General features: G+C 36.7%; 1 protein-coding gene and 1 pseudogene across 2 annotated transcripts in view; one reads left to right on the forward strand and one right to left on the reverse strand.

Annotated features, from left to right (window-relative positions):
- The window catches only part of RB1 (RB transcriptional corepressor 1), a 160,508-nt gene extending 142,030 nt beyond the window's left edge, over nt 1-18,478 (forward strand). The window contains exons 20-26 of one of the 2 annotated variants that reach the window (XM_027589125.2): nt 3,122-3,226; nt 3,687-3,800; nt 3,897-4,060; nt 11,204-11,234; nt 13,494-13,636; nt 14,163-14,212; nt 16,327-18,222. In XM_027589125.2, the coding sequence (XP_027444926.2) occupies nt 3,122-3,226; nt 3,687-3,800; nt 3,897-4,060; nt 11,204-11,234; nt 13,494-13,636; nt 14,163-14,212; nt 16,327-16,400 (681 nt within the window). In that variant the 3' untranslated portion in view covers nt 16,401-18,222. Of the gene's footprint in view, nt 1-3,121; nt 3,227-3,686; nt 3,801-3,896; nt 4,061-11,203; nt 11,235-13,493; nt 13,637-14,162; nt 14,213-16,326 lie in introns of both variants that reach the window. The other variant, XM_027589124.2, reaches the window with a different exon arrangement.
- Nucleotides 5,999-7,256, reverse strand: LOC113919653 (annotated as a pseudogene).
- Nucleotides 18,479-20,825: the final 2,347 nt, after the last annotated feature.

Below are 20,825 nucleotides of genomic sequence, written 5' to 3' on the forward strand. Positions count from 1 at the left end.
TTTTCTCCAGTTCTCTGAGTTGTCTTTCCACTTCCTTGATGGTGTCCTTTGAGGCACAAAAGTTTTTAATTTTGATCATGTTCCGTTTATTTTTTCTTTTGTTATTGCTGCTTTTGGTGTCAGAGCTAAGAAACCATTGCCAAATCAGAGATCATGAATATTTATCCTTGTTTTTCTCCAAGAGTTTTATACTTTTAGCTTTTACATTTACATTTTGATTTATTTTGAGTTAATTTTTGTGTATGGTGTGAGATAGGGGTCTAACTTCACTCTTTGGTATGTGAATACTACTTGTTCCAGCACCATTTCTTAAAAAGTCTTTTCTTTCTCTGTTGACAGTTGTCAAAAATCAACTAACTGTTTATCTGTAAAAGTTCATTTCTGGTTTCTTAATTGTACTCCCATCGATCTATAGGTCTCCTCTTATGCCGGTGCAACACTGTCTTAATTACTGTAACTTTGTAGTAAATTTTGGAATATGGAAGTGTGGGGGCGCCTGGGTGGCTCAGTCAGTTAAGCATCCGACCCTTGATTTCAGCACAGGTCATGATCTTGGGGTCATGAGATGGAGCCCCACTTGGGGCTCCATGCTCAGCAGGGAGTCTGCTTGAGATTCTCTCCCTCTCCCGCTGCCCCTCCCCCACTTGCACACACACTCTTGTGTGCGCCCTTTCTCCCTAAAATAAATAAATAGATACATCTTTAAAAAAAAATAGGGAAGAAATTTTGCTCTTCTTCAAGATTTGTTGTACTATTCTGAAGCTTGCATTTCCATATGAATTTTAGGATCAGCTTGTCAATTTCTGCAAAGAAGCCAACTGGGATTTTGATAGGGATTATACTGAATCATAGATCAATTTGATGAGCTGTCTTATCTTAACAATATTAAGTATTCTAGCCCATGCACATGTGATATGATGTCTTTCCATTTATTCAGATGTTCTTCAATTTTTTTCAGTTATGTTTTAAAATTTTCAGAGTTACAGTCTTGTTATATTAAATTTATATGCCTCAGTATTTTATTCCTTTTAACACTGTCATAAATGGAATTGTTTATTTAATTTCTTGTTTGCATTATTCATTACAAGTGTGTAGAAATACAGTTAATTCTCATATATTGATCTTGTTATCCTGCAGTTTTGTTGAAGTAGTTTATCAGTTCTAATAGTTTTTAGTGGATTCCTTAAGATTTCCAATATATAAGATCATATTATCTTCAAATAGAGATAGTTTCACTTTTTCCTTTTCAATCTAGATGACTGTTATTTCATTTACTTGTCAAATTGCTCTGGTGCAGAACCTCCAAAACAATGTTGAATGAAAATGGTGAGAAGGGGCGTCCTTGTCTTTTTCCTGGTCTTAGAGGAAAGCATTCAGTCTTTCACCATTAAATGTATTGTTAGCTCTGGAGTTTTTGTATATGCCCTTTATCAAGTAGAGAAAGCTCCCATCTATTCCTAGTTGCTTTTATCATGAAAGTGGGGGCTGAATTTTGTCAGATGCTTTTTCTGTATCTATTGAGATGATCATTGTGGTTTTTCCCCTTTTATTGTATTGATAAGTGGTATATTACATGAATTGATTTTCAGATGTTAAACCAACCTTGCATTTCTGGAATGAATCCTGCTTGATCGTAGTATATAATACATTTGATGTGCTGCTGGATTCAGCTTGTTTTTGTCAAAGATGTTTAACATCTATAATCATAAGAGATAATGGTAATTTTCCTCTGACGTCTGGTTTTAATACCAGAGTACTACTATCCTCACAGAATTAATTGGGAAGTGTTCCCTCTTCTAATTTCAGAAGAGTTTATGAAGAATTGGTATTGATTCTTTTTTAAAGGTTTGGTAGAATTCACCAGTGAAGCTGTCTGGGCCTGGACTTTTGTTTACAGATAGTTTTGGATTATTAATTCAAGTTCATATTTTCTGTTTCTTCTTTAGTAAGTTTTGGTGGTTTGTGTCTTTCCTTAAAATTTTCCGTTCCATCTTAGATACCTGTTTTGTTGGTATGCAGTTGTTCATAAAGCTCCCTTATAATCCCTTTATTACTGTAATGTCAGTAGTAATGTTCCCAATAAGAATGTTATTTTCAGCAAACAGTGAATTAGTGTATAAGGGTATAACCTCCAAATATGTATATTTTACAAGAGTACATTTGGATATATAAATTCTAGTATGTTGTATTTTAAAAGTAGGCACTCATTGCCTTATACTTTTCTACAATATAGAAAGAATGTAGTGCTAAGGATTTCTAAAGAGATTAGGTATGTGAAATCAAGATTTTTGCGGAGAGGTACCTTAGGAAAAGAACTGAAGTAGGAGAAAAATGTGAGTTAGCAAAAAAGATACTAGATGGTGTTCTGAATGGGAAGAATAGTAGAATTGGGGCTGGTAGGGTGCTGAGCAAGGGATGATGAGTAGCTATTCTTGGCAATAGTAGATATGAGCAGAATGTTGCAGAGATATGAGTACTTAAATTTGGCTATCAAATTCATACAAATGAAGAAAGTTTGATTTTTTTCAATTTGTAGGGAATCATTTCAAATCTTATTTTTACATTAAGAATAATCTTTTTATTGAAATATGCATATAAAAACATCCATTTATCATAAGGATACATCTTAATGCAAATTCATCAACTGAACTCATCTGTGTAACCTGCATCCAAATCAAGAACATTACCTACAATACAAAGACTCTCTCCTGCCCCCTTCCAAGCCCCTTACCACCATCGCCAAGTATATTTAATATTATTTTATCTGATAGTTTGAACCTTTGACACAACTGGCTTTTTTTTAAGTGCTAGTTACACAGTTAACTGATTCCAGTTTCAGCTTTTCTGGGAAAAATCTAAGGAACAGGGGTCAAAGTTAGGGTTATTTACAAACCAGATGATCAGTTCTAATAATCAAGATTTGACTTTTGCATTTTGTTCTTTAAACACAGTTTGGGTTAAACACTTCACATCACCTTTCAAACTGAGCTCAGAATGGGAAAAGATAATCCTGTAGAACTTAAATTTCCATTTTTTGAAACTAAAAGAAAGATAACAGTACTTTTTAGAGCACAACTATGTAACAAAATTCTGATATTTTTATATCACATTAATTTACTAGATTATGATGTGTTCCATGTATGGTATATGCAAAGTGAAGAATATAGACCTTAAATTCAAAATCATTGTAACGGCATACAAGGATCTTCCTCATGCTGTTCAGGAGGTAGGTAATCTTCCATGGTAAGATTTTTTTTGATATATCCATATCTATAATATGGATAACGTAAGTCATTAATTAGATCATATATTCTGACCTCATTATGTAAATTCATGTATGAATTTTTTTACCTTTATATTACTGGTTAATTATTTGTAACTAAATGGAATTAGAAAGTTAAAGCACTTTAATATCCAAATTCATATGATAAAGTTAATAAGGAATACTGCATCCTTACAATAAACAGGATATTTGTAATAAATTTTTACATGTATATATACTTAAAAAAAATCTGTGACATTTTACTTCTGGTAGAGCAGCTATAATCCAAACCTAAGAAGACTTTTTCAGATTATTTTTTCCTATGTAATATGTGATTCTTACTGTTAAAAAATAATATGATCTATTAAAAAAGAAAATGTAAAGAGATTTTCATTTAACAGGTGTTTTTATTCTTCTTCCTCAGACATTCAAACGTGTTTTGATCAGAGAAGAGGAGTATGATTCCATTATAGTGTTCTATAACTCGGTCTTCATGCAGAGACTGAAAACAAATATTTTGCAGTATGCTTCTACCAGGGTATGTTGGAAGTATCCTTTGATTGGGAAAATCTAATTATAAAATGGATCTTACTAAAACATTAAAAAAATAATCTACTTTTTGTTTTTGCCCTAGCCCCCTACCTTGTCACCAATACCTCACATTCCTCGAAGCCCTTACAAGTTTTCTAGTTCACCTTTACGGATTCCTGGGGGGAACATCTATATATCACCCCTGAAGAATCCATATAAAATTTCAGAAGGGGTGCCAACGCCAACAAAAATGACTCCAAGATCAAGGTTTGTGTTTTCTCCTAAGGGAAGGGGCAGAGAATAAGAGGGGGTTATTTTGATCCAGGCACAAAAATATAAAGCTTTCTTCACTTAAAAAATATTTATTTACGTTAAGTGACATGATAGAAATTTGGCAGGAAAGAAAAATGATCTTTTTACTTAAGTGGGTTTACAAATTTAGTCCTCAACTTTCCTGGTTGCGGGGGTCTGTTCTTTTGTGAACAAAGAACAATTTTTGTAGTAGGTTTAAAATCCTTTTCATATTTTTTGTAAGCAGCCAGTCTGCTAAACAAAGTAGATTACTTTTGTTTAAGAATTTTTATTCTGTAGTTTTATTGAATGTCCTGTAAACTCTGTGAACCTGTTCATCTTGCTTTGTTATAAAAATGTGGATGACTGATTAAATGTAGATGACTAAATTAAGTCTTTAGAAGTCCCTCCTAATTCTGCCTGTAGCTTCCTTACATTACCTAGGGCAGGTGTCATGTCTACTTCGGAAGGGTGCTGTGGATTAGGGAGATGATGAGTATGAAGCTGTTTTAAATTCCTAGATGAAAGGTTCTATGCAACTACAAATCATTATATTATCTTCCACATCCAACCACAAGTGCTTTGTGGCTTTGAAGTGCTTCCATTGACTTATTATATGTTATCATGGGCTGTTTGAAACTGACCTTATTTGTACAGAGTGGTAGGAAGATTAGCTAGTACAGTTAATGTCTCATCTCCTCAAATTGTCAGCTCATAGAGTTATACTTAATGGGCAAGAAAAACAAACGGGAGGGGAGATATTAGCCTTTTAGAAAACATTTGTGTGGGGTGTTTAATTATGTAAATAATGCATACTCATGGTAAAAATTTGAAACTCTACAGGAAGAGATAAAGTAGAAAATAATTGGCAAGTGATATAAATCCTCTTGCGCACCCCTGTACCATCTTTTATTTAGTGTTCTTATAGTATCTGTGTATGATATCTACAACTTACATTCTAAGTTGCTAAGATAATACACCATGTATTTTTAATTTACACAGTCCCATATTGCCACATGAAAATGTGTATTTAGGTAATGATAATTGATCCATATTATGCTTACGATGATGGCTACTTGCTGAACTTAGTGAAATCACTTCTCGGTTGAGGTTCTTCAAAAAAAATCATATTCTCAAAGTCTTGATAAATCATTGATCAGGCATTAAGAGAGCATCTTAACATTCTATTTATCCAGCATATTTAGATATTAATCAAATATATATAGAATGACGTCCACTTATCAAGGAATTGGAGTACAATAAAATATATCTACTAGTTCCATGTGCATATGATCATATCCTTGTTATGTGAGGCTAATGCTGTTTTTCAGCTTTATTATTAAAAACAATTACATGGTTCACTCATGGCAACCACAGATTCAAAATCTATGATATATACACAAAAAATAAAGAGAAAGATAGCCAAACAAACTCTAGGAACTCATCAATCCCAAAGGAAAAGAGCAAGAGAAGAGGAAAGGAACAGAGAATAACTACAAAAACAACCAGAAAACAAGGAACAAAATGGCATTGAGTACATACCTATCAATAATAACTTTAAATGTAAATGGCCTAAATGCTCCAGTCAAAAGATATAGGGTGGTGGAATGGTTAAAAATACAAGCCTCCTATATGCTGCCTACAAGAGACTCACCTTAGATGTAAAGACACATACAGACTGAAAGTGAAAGGTTGGAAAAACATTTACCATGCAAATGGAAGCGTGAAAAAAAAAATAGGGTAGCAACACTTACATCAGACAAAATAGACTTTATTTATTTATCTATTTATTTATTGGAAATTGACTTTTAATAATGAAGTACAAGGGGGAAGGGCAGAGGGACTTGCACCGGGTGGCCAGGTGTCCTGCACCAGGGCCTGGGCTGGCTCCACACGGTGCTGCTGCAGGGGCTGTCACTGCCGCTTGCTGGCCGCCTTGCTGGCAAGGTCTTTGGCCTTCTCTGTGGCTGCCAGTGCTGTCTCCTCCACCTTCTCCTGGCTTCCTTGGCTGTCTCAACGAGGGTTTTGGAAGGGGCCTCACCTTGCAGCTTGGCCAAGATGTACTCAAGGCCCTTCACAGTCTTGGCCACGCTGCTTTTAAACCCTGCAAGACCAAATTCCTGGACAGCTCAGGAGACACCAAATAAGCTAGAGGAGACCCAGGCTTCCAGCGGATTGCGGTCCAGCCGCTGTTATCAGCGTTCACATGGTACACACATCGTTCTGCCACCACCGTCAGCCCGGCGTGGTTGATGAACCAGGTGAAGGTGGACATGGTCTGGTTCTGTGGGTCCACAATAGAATCCTCCAGGATGTACCCCGAATGAGCAACATGGGCAGGAAATAGTCACTCGGCCCATTGGGGCATCCTGTTGGTCTTGGTCAGGACACGCCAGGACAGGAGTTTCTGGTCCGGCATCACCTCCTGGTGCACTGTGTCTTTTGTCAAGACTTGTTTGCTATAGGGATTCAGGTACCACTGCCAGAAGATAGCGAACACTTGGTCCCAGGACCTCCGGATGCTCTGGCCCAGGAAATACTTCACCATCGTCCCGGCCAGGGTGGGCTCAGCACCCGCGCAGCATCAGGGCTACGAAGCCCGCGGGTGATGGGGGGGGACGCAGAGGCGGGACCGGGACTCAGCGCACGCCCCGCCAGGTTCGCAGCTCAGTCACCACCACGCTGGCCCCAAGCAGCTGGAGCCGCCATGAGTTGTCGGGCCGGGTGCAACTCCAAAATAGACTATAAAACAAAGACTGTAACTAGAGACAAAGAAGAGTATTACATAATGATAGAGGGAGCAATCCAGCACAAGGATGTAACATTTGTAAGTATCTACGGACCAAACACTAGAGCACCTGAATTCATAAAGCACATATTAATGGATATAAAGAGAGAAATTGATGGTAATACAATAATAGTAAGGGACTTTAACACCCCACTTACATCAATGGAGAGATCATTCAGGCAGGAAATCCATAAGGAAACAGTGTCTTTGAATGACACTTTCCAGCAGATGGACATAACACATATAGCACATTCAATCCGAAAACAACAGAATACACATTATTCTCAAGTGCACATGGAACATTCTCCAGAAAGGATCACAGATGAGGCCACAAAACAAGCTTCAATAAATTTAAGAAGATTGAAATCATGCCATGCATGTTTTCCAATCACAGCAGTATGAAACTAGAAATAAATCACAAGAAAAAAACTGGAAACAAGCATGTGGAGATTAAACAACATGATACTAAACAACCAGTGGGCCAACAAAGCAATCAAAAAAGAAACAAAAAATTCATGGAGAGAAATGAAAATGAAAACAAAATGGTCCAAAATCTTTGGGATGCAGTGAAAGCAGTTCTAAGAGGGAAATATATAGCAATGCAGCCCATCTCAAGAAACAAGAAAAAGTTCAAATAACATAACCTTACACCAACAGGAACCAGAAAAAGAAAAACAAAGCCCAAGTTGAGTAGAAGAAAGGAAATAATTAAAGATCAGAAATGAATGACATAGAGACTAAAAAAATAGTAGAAAAAAAATTAATGAAACCAAGAGCTGGCTCTTTGAAAAGATAAACAAAATTGGTTATCCCTTAGCTAGACTCATCAAGAAAAAAAGAGAAAGGACCCAGATAAAATCGGAAAGGAAAGAGAAGTAACAATTGACATCACAGAATTACAAAGGATTATAAGAGACTACTACAAAAAATTGTATGCCAACAAAATGGACAACCTAGAAGAAATGGATAAATTCCTAGAAATATAGAATTTTCCAAAACTGAATCAAGAAGAAATAGAAGACCTGACTTTTAGTAATGAAATTAAATTAGTAATCAAAAAATAATCGTTCAGGCAGATGCATTCACAGGTGAATTCTACCAGACACTTAAAAAAGAATTAATACCTATTCTCCTCAAACTATTCCAAAAATAGAAGAGGAGGGAAAGCATTTATAAGGCCAGCATTACCCTGATACCAAAACCAGACAAATACCCCGCAAAAAAAAAAAAAAGAAAACTATAGGCCAATATCCCTGATAAACATAGATGGAAAGATCCTCAACAAAATATTAGCAGACTGCATTCAACAATATATCAAAAATATCATTCACCATGAGCAGGTGGGATTTATTCCAGGGGTGCAAGGATGGTTCAATATTCACATATCAGTGTGATATACCACATCAACAAAACGAAGGATAAAAAATCATATGATCATCTCAATAGATGTGGAAAAAGCATTTGACAAAATTCAGAATCATTCATGATAAAAACTCTCAACAAAGCAGGTTTACAGGGAACTTACCTCAAGATAATAAGGCTACATATGAAAAACCCACAGCTTATCAACATGTATCCCACATGATAACATCATGGTGAAAAACAGAGCTTTTTCTCTAAGATCAGAAATAAGACAAGGATTTTCACTCTTACCACTTTTATTTAACATAGTACTGAGAGTCCTACTCATAGCAATCAGAGAAGGAAAAAAAAATGAGAGGCATCCATATTGGTCAAGAAGAAGTTAAACTGTCACTATTTACAGATGACATGATACTATACATAGAAAATCCTAAAGACTCCACCAAAAAACTACTAGAATAAATGAATTCAGTAAAGTTTCAGGATACAAAATTAATGTACAGAAATCTATTGCACTTCTATACACTAATACTGAAGTAGCAGAAAGAGAAATTAAGAAAACAGTACCATTTACAATTGCATCAAAAAGAATAAAATACCTAGAAATAAACTTAACCAAAGAGGCAAATGACCTGTATCTGAAAACTATAAAACACTGATGAAAGAAATTGAAGATGACACAAACAAATGCAAAGATATTCCATGTTCATGGATTGGAAGAATTAATATTGCTAAAAGGTCCATGTTTCCCAAAGCAATCTACAGATTCAATGCAATCCCTACCAAAATACCAACAACATTTTTCACAAACTAGAACAAATAATACTAAAATTTGTATGAAACCACAAAAGACCCCAGATAGCCAAAGCAATCTTGAAAAAGAACAAAACTGGAGGTTATCCCAGGTTTCAAGATATACCTCAGAGTTGTAGTAATCAAAAGAGCATGGTAGTGGCCCAGAAATAAACACATGGTTCAATGGAACAGAATAGAGAGCCCAGAAATAAACTAATGATTATATGGTCAATTAATCTATGCCAAAGGAGAAGGGGGGAAAGGTAGTCTCTTTACTAAATGGTGCTGGGAACACTGGACAGCTACATGTAAAAGAATGAGAGTGGACCACCTTTTAATACCATACACGAAAATAAACTCAAAATGGATTAAAGACCTAAATGTGAGACCAGAAATCCTAAGACTGTTAGAAGACATCATAGGCAGTAATTTCTCTGACATCACCCATGGCAACATTTTTTCTAGGTATGTCTTCTAAGGCAAGGGAAACAAAAGCAAAAATAAGCAAGTAGAACTACATCAAAATAAAAAGCTTCTGAAAAGCAAAGGAAACCGTCAACAAAATGAAAAGCAACCTAATGAATGGGAGAAAATATTTGCAAACCACATATCTGATAAGGAGTTAATTTGCAAAATTTATAAAGAACTCCTATAACTCAATAGCAAACAATCCAATTAAAATGTGAGCAGAAGATCTGAATAGACATTTTTCCAAAGACGACATATGGATGGCAATGGACACATGAAAAGATGCTCAAAATCACTAATCATCAGGGGAATGCAAATCAAAACCATAGTGAGATATCACACCTATAGAATGACTAGAATAAAAAAGGCAAGAAATAAGTGTTTGTGAGGATGTAGAGAAAAAGGAACCCTCACACACTGTTGGTGGGAATGTAAATTGGTGCAGCCAACTATGAAAAACAGTGTGGAGGTTCTTCAAAAACTTAAAAATACAAATACCATATGATACAATAATTCCACCATTGGGTATTTACCCAAAGAAAGTGAAAACAATAATTTGAAAAGATACATGCACCCCTATGTTTACTGCAGCATTATTTACAATATTTAAGATATGGAAGCAACCTAAGTGTCCACTGATGTATGAATGGATGAGGAAGATGTGATATATATATATATATCTAGATATATATACGTACACATACATACAAGGGAATATTATGCAGCCACTAAATATATATACACATATATATAAAAGGATATTATGCAGTCATTAAAAAGTATAAAAGCATGCCATTGGAGACAACATGAATGGACCTAGAGGATGTAACACTAAGTGAAATAAGTCAGAGAAAAACAAATACCATGTGATTTAAAAAAGATTAAACAAAAACCAGAATCAGACCTATAAATACGAAGAACAAAGTGATGGTTGCCAGAGGGCAGGGTAGGATGGACAATATGGGTGAAGGTTAGTGGGAGATACAGGCTTCCTATTGTGGAAGGAATAAGTCATGGGCAATAAGAGGTACAACATAATGAGTAGTGATACTAGTGATAATGGTCAGAGATACTGCGGTAATGATGTATGGTGACAGATGGTGGCTACACTGTGGCGAGCACAGCATAATATATAAACTTGATGAATCCCTCAGTTGTACACCAGACACTACTGTAACATTGTGTGTCAGCTATACTCAAATAAAAACAAAAGAACAGAAATTATATGGTTCAAACAAGGACAAGCAGACTAATAGATTTCCGATTCTAGGATATATGATAAGTAGACTTTACTATATATCAGTAGAGATCTTAATTAGAATTCTGATTATTAATACTGTAATTTTTTGCTAATTGTTATGTGAGTTTTTAATGAGGAAATGTGAAATTTTAATTGATTACTTACCCATTGATTTATGAAGAATTAAGTATGGGTAAATTTAAAATTTTCCTTTACCTTCTTTAAATGCAGACGATGGCAGAATACGTTCTTTCAGACATGTAATTCTTTAAAAATCTAAGAGACCAGCTCAGTGTATGATTAGATTAGCACTGTTAGAATAAGCCCCTAATGACTGTAATTTTGTTGTGGTTCTAGGGTAGAGCAAACCTTTGATTTGGTATTTCTTATAGCTCAGAATGATATATGTTCATCTCTGCACGGTTATATATGATCTTCATTACTAATTTGTATTTTATCTTGACAGAATCTTAGTATCCATTGGTGAATCATTTGGGGTGAGTATTTTCTTTCTATGAAGTATAAGGGTGTACACTGTAACCATAAAAGAAATTGTAGATTTCTACAACTTGAATTGACAAATACTATTATTCAGACACCTCAGCAAGGCATGTTGCATAGAATTTAGAAGATAGATCGATAGCAGATTTATTTTCAAATCAAATTTAATTTCAAGTTATACTCATAATTGGCGGTTTTCTAAACATCCTTTGAGATTATATAATATGTTACATATATTTTTCTAAGCCGGCAGTTCCTTGTCACTTGGAGCCACTCATTACTCACAAATGGCATCTTGCTTCCCTCAGAACAAGAAGAAAGAGACTGAAAGAGGGAGGTATAGAGCAAAATGGAAAACACAGTCTTTTTGTAACTAATATTGGAAGTGATATGCCATCACTTTTGTCCTATTTTTGTCAGAAGCAAGTCACACTAGGTCAAACCCACACACTCGGGGAAGAGAGGATTACACGAATGTAAAAACTAGGAGGTGAGGATTAGTGAGACCCATTCTAGAGTCTGCCTACCCCACTGCCCCAAGTATAACTAGAGATAATAGTTTGTATACTGAAAGACTGGGTGTTGAAATGTATGTTACAAATAGCAAATACTGTGACATTTAGCTCAAGGTAGGCTGCAGCTGTCAGGCTCCACAAAGGACATGTGGAACCATGTAAGTAGGGTTGGATCTGGATACATATAGAGTAGTGGTCCTGAAACTTTTCTGCTTGAAATAACCTCTAAAAGAGTTGAGAAAATGTTATATGAACTTACATATTTTAAAGCTGATAACTAAAAATCTTACCATAAATTTAATACATACACAGGAATTTAGTTTCATATTATATATGTGCTCTAAACTTATTTCCATCAAAACCTGTTTTTGCATTTAATTGTTATTTTTTTATTTTTAGTTTTCTAAAGATTTTATTTATTTGACAGAGACACAGGGAGAGAGGGAACACAAGCAGAGGGAGTAGGAGAGGGAGAAGCAGGCTTCCTGCCTAGCAGGGAGCCCGATGTGGAGCTCGATCCCAGGACCCCGGGATTGTGACCTGAGCCGAAGGCAGATGCCTAACAACTGAGCCACCCAAGCACCCCTGCATTTAATTTTTAGAAAATTACCTCATTTAGGGGCACCTGAGTGGCTCAGTCAGTTGAGCATCTGACTCTTGATTTCCACTCAGGTCCGGATCTCAAGGTTGTGAGATTGAGTCCTGCATCAGGCTCTACACTCAGCTTAGAGTCTGCTTGAGATTCTCTCTCTTTGGCTCCCTCGGCCCCTCCCCTGCTCACGAGGACACACAGCCTTTCTCTAAAATAAATAAGTAAATAAAATCTTAAAAGAAAATTGCCTCATTTAATTTTTGGAAAAGAAAGCTTAATTAGTAAAGCTAAATCTTTGTCAAATCAGTCAGTCAAATTGGACCTAATTTCTACCGATAGTCTGGTTTCACTTTTTAGTTCAGATGAACATACTCATACACATCCCTGAGGTAACCCCCTCATTCCAGTTCTAAAGTACATAAATAAGAAATAGAATTTTTCCATGTGCTTGTCCTTGGATGAAATAAGGTATTGTGTCCCATTTGGTATTTATTACCAAAGCTTGCTTTACTTTGCTGTGACAAGATTCTCCCTCAAGAGATACAGATCTCAAATCATCTCTAGTAATAATGACTCAAAATCTTTTGATATTTGATTTAAAAAACTATGAATTAGCATTTCAGTAAATACTGTGTCAGTAATGGTTTAAAATATATAAACTATATGACTTAACGTAATATTCATAAAGTGAGTCCAAAATTATGATTGACTAGACATTTCACTTCTTATTAGATTCTTGTGATATTCTCTCTGGTTATGCCCTCAAACAAACAAACAAACAAAACCCATAAGGTTCTAGAAAGCCATTCCAACTTTACATGCTTCTGAGAAGTAGCCCTGGTTTTATGTGTGGGTGAGTTCCAAAAATGAGGAACCAGGATTTTCAGAGTGGTAGTCAGAGTTGTTGGAGGAAGGGGAGGAGCCTCATAGGGAGAGACAGGAAGATATTTAATTGGGGCAGAGTTAGGTGTAGTTACACTGATTCTAAGATTTTTCCATATCTCATTTGGTGCAATGAAGCAGAAAATTAATAAGGCAGATATTACCTCTGCCTGATTTTTTGATACCCCTCAAACTACAATTAAGGGTTGCTAACTACAAAATGCTGGCATTTAATGATTTAAAATAAATAATTCTGTAATTTGTAGACTTCTGAGAAGTTCCAGAAAATAAATCAGATGGTGGGTAACAGCGACCGTGTGCTCAAAAGAAGTGCTGAAGGCAGCAACCCTCCTAAACCATTGAAAAAACTACGCTTTGATATTGAAGGATCAGATGAAGCAAATGGAAGGTAGGAACAGTTGTTGAATGTTTTTCAGTAGCTGAGCTGGTCCCATGGGGAAGCCAGAGTGCCGGCTCTGCTCCTAACTTCCACCAAACCCTTTTATACCAATTTTATTTGGAAATTGTGAAGATTGCTCAAAAAAATAGGAATGTATCCCAAGCTTAACACCATTAAATCATATACTATCTACTGAAATTCATTGAACATATCAGATAATAACAATCTGATCTTTTTTTAATTTTTTTTTTTACAAAGCCATTGATTAAATTTTGTTATGATTCACATTAGATTTTTAAATGCTTACTCTTGAAAAAAAACTACGGTGTTTTATAAGAATCACTGACAAAATGCAAAAGATTATAAATTTGTGATGGTTTGTATTTTAGATGGTTTTATAAACCTCTGAAATTAAAAGCTACTCACTAAAATAAGAGTATAAAATAAGTCATTGCAACCACCATAGTTATTGAAAATTTGAGTTTTCCATTTATACATACACATTTGAAATATCTTCCCTTTTTTAAATCTGCAGTAAACATCTCCCAGGGGAATCCAAATTTCAACAGAAACTGGCAGAAATGAGTAAGTACTTATCATTTCACCCTACATAAATGAAACCATTATTTGTATTGCAAAAAGCCTTTTCATGCTTTAAAGGAATAAATACATTCAATTCCCTAAATTAGCACACTCGCTTATGCACTTAAAATGTAATCCAATCAAGAATGTACTCTTTACCCACAGACATTTGTGGATTAAATGTATGCTGCAAAATGAAGGTCATCTTTACCCTCTCTAAAATCTCTACTGCAGGAATACTAAGAAGTGAAACCACATTTTCAGCATGAATGGCTGTGGTTAGAAATACCTCAGGAGAGCAAAACTATGATGAGGAACTCTTTAAGAGCATTGGATATAGGGAAAGGTTTTATAAAATTAGCATATAGGAACATCATCATCCTTATTTGAAGAATAATTTTTTATTCTGTTATTGAACTTCTCTTGTTTGCAAGTTTTAAAACAATGTCAAACAAAAGTTTTCCATTACTGGAAATCAGAATTTTGATAGAGCTCCAGATCATTGTCAAATCATTTTTCAAGTTATGCAGAAAATGAGATTCCATCCCAAGCTACTCCAAGATGATACAAGATTAACCCAGGTAGAATAAATGGAAAGTACTTTAAGAGGAAGGCAGACACATACTGACCACCCCCCGGGCTGTCCCAGGGACTAAGCTGTGGTAGGGAGTGTGACTTTTCCTGATGTTTCCTGATCATCTGCTGCCAGGCCCATCGACAGGAAGAATAGCTGGTCCTGGGAGAGAAGACAAGTACTTTGGAGATAATAAGATTTAAAAACTGTTATTCCTAGGTCATAAGACTTATCAGTAAGAACAATACCAGTTGAAATATGACTTTTTAAAAAGGGGCTTCTCTAAACATGTGCCCCTAAATACTAATTATTTAAAGTATGAAGTATTTAAAAGAATGCTTTTGATTTTTTTAAACCATTACTATGTATATTATTTTGAAGAGAACAATTAACACTAACTATACCAAGAATTCACATGTTTTGGTTATAACGAATCTCTGTTTGGATTTTACACCGACTGATCCACTTCTGTTTCAACCCTGAAGTAGTTGTGGCATTTCTGCTCAGAAGGTGAAAATAGACACAAAGTTTCTGACCAGAATGAGGCCCTGAAAACATTTGGAAGCATTTTGAAGCTCACAAATACGCATTTTACAAGGAGCAGAAAGCTGTAAAAAAAATATGTATGCTTTCTTAGAGAAGAGTTCAGTTGCTGTGATGGGTACATTTTCCAGCTTGCGTCGCACTTGGCCGGCAGCGAGGTGAATTCCCGATGCCGATGCCTGGCTGGAGTTCAGGGCCTGGATGTGCCTGCAAACTGGAGAGAAGCAGCAGGAGTTTAAAACCCCAGGGCTAAGGAATTCTTCACTTTTCCTCAAAGAATGGCATTCAAACAAGACCATCACACAGTGCTAGATTGCGCAGAGGGGGAAGACTTAGAATTCGTCTTTTCTTTCTTTTCCAAGTGTGAATTTGTGCTTCTTTGAAATGAAAAGCTTCTGCCCACCACTAAAGTCAGTTAAGAATTTTTAAATAACTTAAAAGAAGTTTTCTGCTTTTGTCTACATTGTAGTTAATACTGTACTTATAAAATGTTTCCGTTGAAATTAAATGAGCCATGAGCTGATGGCTTTGCAAGGTGCCCCCAAGCACAAGGGGATTGCTTGCGTTGGGAGGAGTACCACTCCCTTCAGGGGACCATTCTGGGCCAGCCCGGCATTCTGCTCTGCCCCAGGGCCAAACTCAACCTCAGCATCTCTGCAGCAGTGGTCTGCAAAGTTGGGCACACCTGGGAGTATATGAGGCCACCTTTTGGGTACATAGAGAAAATATTAGAATCTCTATTTTTATCTCATCTGTTGTTCATGTTTGTTTGGGCTATGTGTGTTTTATAATTTAGACACAAACATAAATGGTATGCATATACACAGACAAGTTTAGTGGTACATGCTTGGAAAAGAATTCATGATAAAAAATTTGGAAGCCACTGCTTTGCCAGGCCCTGAACTCCATCGATTTGGCACAAGAGTAACATTTATGGCAGCCCTTTGTCAACTTACCTAGCGCCATCAGTGCTCTTGACATTTCTTCATCCTCTTTCCAGCATCTACCCGAACACGAATGCAGAAGCAGAAAATGAACGATAGCATGGATACCTCAAACAGGGAAGAAAAATGAGGGTCCCATGACCTCCGTGGGCACCGAGTACACCTCTGGCCTCATGGTCTCTCACAGATCCCACTGTGTGACTCTCCCAGGTTCCGTTTACGGCCGCATTAATACCTATCTTCAGCTCTTCTGGTGGATATCCAGTGTGCGCACAGGCTTGCGTGTGGTGTGCGTGCAGGGGATTCCTAAGCCACTTGCAATGTCGTAGTCAGTAGAATATACTTGTTATTGCACAAGATTAAAAATCTTGTGTAAATACTGCCATTTAAATTTGTAGCGGATGTTTCCATTTCCAAAGTATAATTGCTCTGCTCTACAAATGGGAAGGATGCCCTGGGAGTGGTGGTCCGAACAACCCAGGCCTATTTGAGTACTTTGTCTTTTCTTGTGGCATATATGTGACGTTTGCTATTATTTTTATTAATTTATATTTATATATTTTTTTTAATTTAACATGAACGCCCTTAGAATATGTGTCCTGTCTTCCAAATGCAATTTGGCTGACTACTCCCCCTTCGCCCAAATGATCCTGAACTCTTCTAAAACAGGTATTAGAAACTAGAAAAAAAAATCACTAATTTTTACACATTAGATTTTTAGTTTACTAATGGAATCTGATGTACTGTGTGCTTGTTTTATAAATTTTAGTTTTTAAACACAAGCAGAAAACAAAGTATAAACAAATGATGTTGTCATACTACTGATACAGATTTCATACCTCAGGACTTGTAAGAATTTATTGATTCTTTTCTTCATCCAACCCATGCTTTAAAAATGAGGGTTATTAATAGTACTCTTGGTTTTTATACCATTCAGATCACTGAATTCAGGAAGTAACCATCTAGTACTTGGAAAATCAAGTGTTCAGCTAGAGCTTTGCTAGAGAGGGCCCTAAGACAGTATATCCCAAGTGCACTTTCTAATGTTTCTGGGTCCTGAAGAATCAAGATATAAAACAATTTTATTCCACAAACAGACTGTTAACTATAGGAGCCTTAATTTTTCTTTCTTAGAGGTTTGTCTAATTGCATCTCAGCAATTATTCTGCCCTCCTAAACTTGGGAAGGGGTTTTCTCTGGAATTGTACATGTCTTCCATGTATCTTTTGAACTGGCAATTGTCTATTTATCTTTTATTTTTTTAAGTCAGTATGGTCTAACACTGGCATATTCAAAGCCACATCATTTCTACTCGAAAATTGCAAGTAATCAAAGGTCTTTGGGTTAGGCATTCATGTTTCTATCTGGTTTTGTGCAAAAGCTTCAAATGAAAACAGCTGTGTTAGAAAAAGAGGCGCTTTCCCCTGACACCTAAAGGTGTATTTAAACTATCTTGTGTGATTAACTTATTTAGAGATGGTATAATTTAAAATAGGTGATATTTAAGGTAGCATCAGCTAGCTTTTAGGAAAATCACTTTGTCTAAACTCAGAGTTCTTTTTAAAAAGAAATCTGGTCTTACTTGTTAGAAAATGAAAATTTATTTTGTGCTCAGTTAAGTTTCAAACTTATTTTTGGCAGTTATAACAAGGCACTAGGAAGCTTTCTCCCATTTCCTCATTAATTTTTGCATGAATATCATAAAAATCAGTTAGCTTTTAGGTCAAGGGCTACCATATTTCTGGATTTTTTGCTAATGAAAGCTCACGTTAGAGTTAGTGCCAGAATTTTAGGAACTTCAGAAATCCTGTATTGAGATTTCTTAAATAAGTCTTCAGATACTGCTTTTATCGCTTTTTTGTATTGGTTGAAACTGTACATTTAAAATTGCTATGTTACTATTTTCTACAGTTAATAGTTTGTCTATTTTAAAATAAATTAGTTGCTAAGAGTCTTAATGGTCTGATGTATTCTTTGTATCAAGTGCCTTAATGTTCTCTTCTATCTCTGAGTTCCCTTCTGGTGTCTCATCCATTCTTAACCTTTGATTAGCTTCATATGCTGATGATCCCCAAATTTATTTCTCCAGCCTGACCGCTTCATGGAGGTCAGAGCCCTCATAGCCAATAGAACTCTTGAGTCTCACTGTCTTCCCCCACCCCCTGAATTCTCAAAATAGAAACCAAAATCAAACAAAATACCTTGTTTCTGCCCTAGTCTTTCCCCATTTTACCAACCACTTACTTGGTCAAGCCAAAACACTAAGAGTCATTTATCTGCTTTTGTTGAGACCACTGTTTAGGACGTCTACCTGGTCCTCTCTTTCCTCTTTACCTCTCAGCTTAAGAGCCAAAATGATCCCTTTAAAATATAAATGGAGGGCACCTGGGTGGCTCAGTTGGTTAAGCGACTGCCTTTGGCTCAGGTCATGATCCTGGAGTCCCGGGATCGAGTCCCACATCGGGCTCCCTGCTCGGCAGGGAGTCTGCTTCTCCCTCTGACCCTCTTCCCTCTCGTGCTCTCTATCTCTCATTCTCTCTCGAATAAATAAATAAAATCTTTAAAAAAAAACCACATTTATAAAATATAAATGGATTCACATTGCTACTCAGGTATCCAGACTCCTTACCATGGCCCGGGAAGTGGCCTCTCTCTGCTTCTGCATCCTCTTCTCATGCTACTTTCTCCCTGCTCACTGTGCATTAGCCACGCTGACCTTTCCTCACAACCCTCTCCCTACCTCAGGCTTTTCTACTTGCTGTTCCTTCTGTCTGGAGTGCTCTTCCCCGAGAAGCTTGCATAGGTGGTTCCTTCCAGTCTTTCAGGGCACATCAGCTCAGAGGCCTGCCTTGACCACACAAGCTAAAACCCTTACTCTGTATCATCATGTTACTCTCCTTCAAAAGTGTAACAGCGTTTATCACCATCAGAAATTGCCTTAACATGCCTATTTTTTTTCAGATAGAATTGTAAGGCTTATTTATTAAATATGTCTTGAAGGATACATTCATAAAACAAATTGCATTCATGATTCTGCAGAAAGGACTTTCCCATTCATTGATTAATTCAATTTTTGAGCACATACTCTATGGTAATAATTTTAGATGAACATATATTAGACTTCCAAATAGCTCATTCTTTTTGCCAATATTAGGCATTAATCTTTCTTGAACACTGGGTATTGGCATAACCAGCTGCTACCGCTAATGTTAGATCTGCCTTAACATGCCTATTGTCTGTCTACTCATCCCTGCATCAACCTCCCTCCTCAGATGGGAAGCATCAGTCTGGCTGATCTCAGAGCTCTAGCACCTAGAAGAAGCCCATCTGTAGTCCAAAAAAAAAAAAAAAATGTATTTTGCATATTTTTCCAAGTATATGGAAACAAATAATAAATGTTCTCTTCCTCTTTTAATATGTCATGTACTGAGTACCTGCCATGTTCCAGGCACAGCTCTAAATGCGAGGGGTACAGCAATGGGTAAATAAACCTAAGATCCCTATCTCTGTGGAGCTTCCCATCTAATTGTAGTTTCAGGGACAGGGAACAAGTGAATAAACAATAGTGTGTCTGATTGTATTAAGCGCTGTGCAGAAAAACATAGCAAGGAGGATAGGGAGTGCTGATCGGAAAGGAATTTAAGAATGTAAAATAGGGTGGTCAGGGAGAGACTTCCTGAGATGACCTTTGAGCAAAGCCTGGAAAAGGCCAGGGAGTAAGTTGTACAATGGCGGGAAAACAGTCCACAGAGCAGAAAAGCCAGTGCTTGGAGGTGGCAATATGCCTGTGTGCTTGAGGAACAATAATAGCACGTCCGAGAAACAGAGATAGTCGTGAGACAAGGAGTGGGGAAGCAAGAATCTCTTCATCTCATACAAAGTGTGTGTGTGTGTGTGTGTGTGTGTGTGTGTGTATGTATTTTTTTTTTAAGATTTTATTTATTTGAGAGGGAGACAGCGAGGGCAGGAACACAAGCAGGGGGAGTGGGAGAGGGAGAAGCAGGCTTCCCGTGGAGCAGGGAGCCCGATGTGGGGCTTGATCCCAGGACCCTGGGACCAAGACCTGAGCCGAAGGCAGACGCTTAACGACTGAGCCACCCAGACACCCTGCAAAGTGTATGTATTAAAGGCCTTTCCTCCCAAACATCCCATATAGATATAGATATCACGAATCCACAGTCTTTTATCTGCAATTCTGAAATCTAAAAAGCTTAAAAACCCAAGTCAAGTGGTCTGTGTGTTTGGTGACAAAAGTCAACGTGGCATCAAAAGCGTATCTAAACTGACATAGAGCTGTTTACAGCCTTTATCCCACTTAGTAGGAATATTCTTGTTTCACTACAAAAATATTAATACATTGATTTTGGGAATCTAACCTCGGCCCTACTCAGGTATTACATATTATGCGGTATATGTACCATAGGTACTGAACTCGAAAAAAAAAGTATGAAACGTATCTGGTACCAAGGGTTTCAGGTAAGGGAATACCTCGAATTTAAGTAATATGATTTCTCAAAAACAGGATGGGAAGTGAAATTGTCTCCTCCCAGAACGG

The sequence above is a fragment of the Zalophus californianus genome, chromosome 3, assembly GCF_009762305.2.
Source record: "Zalophus californianus isolate mZalCal1 chromosome 3, mZalCal1.pri.v2, whole genome shotgun sequence".
Classification (NCBI taxonomy): Eukaryota; Metazoa; Chordata; class Mammalia; order Carnivora; family Otariidae; genus Zalophus; species Zalophus californianus.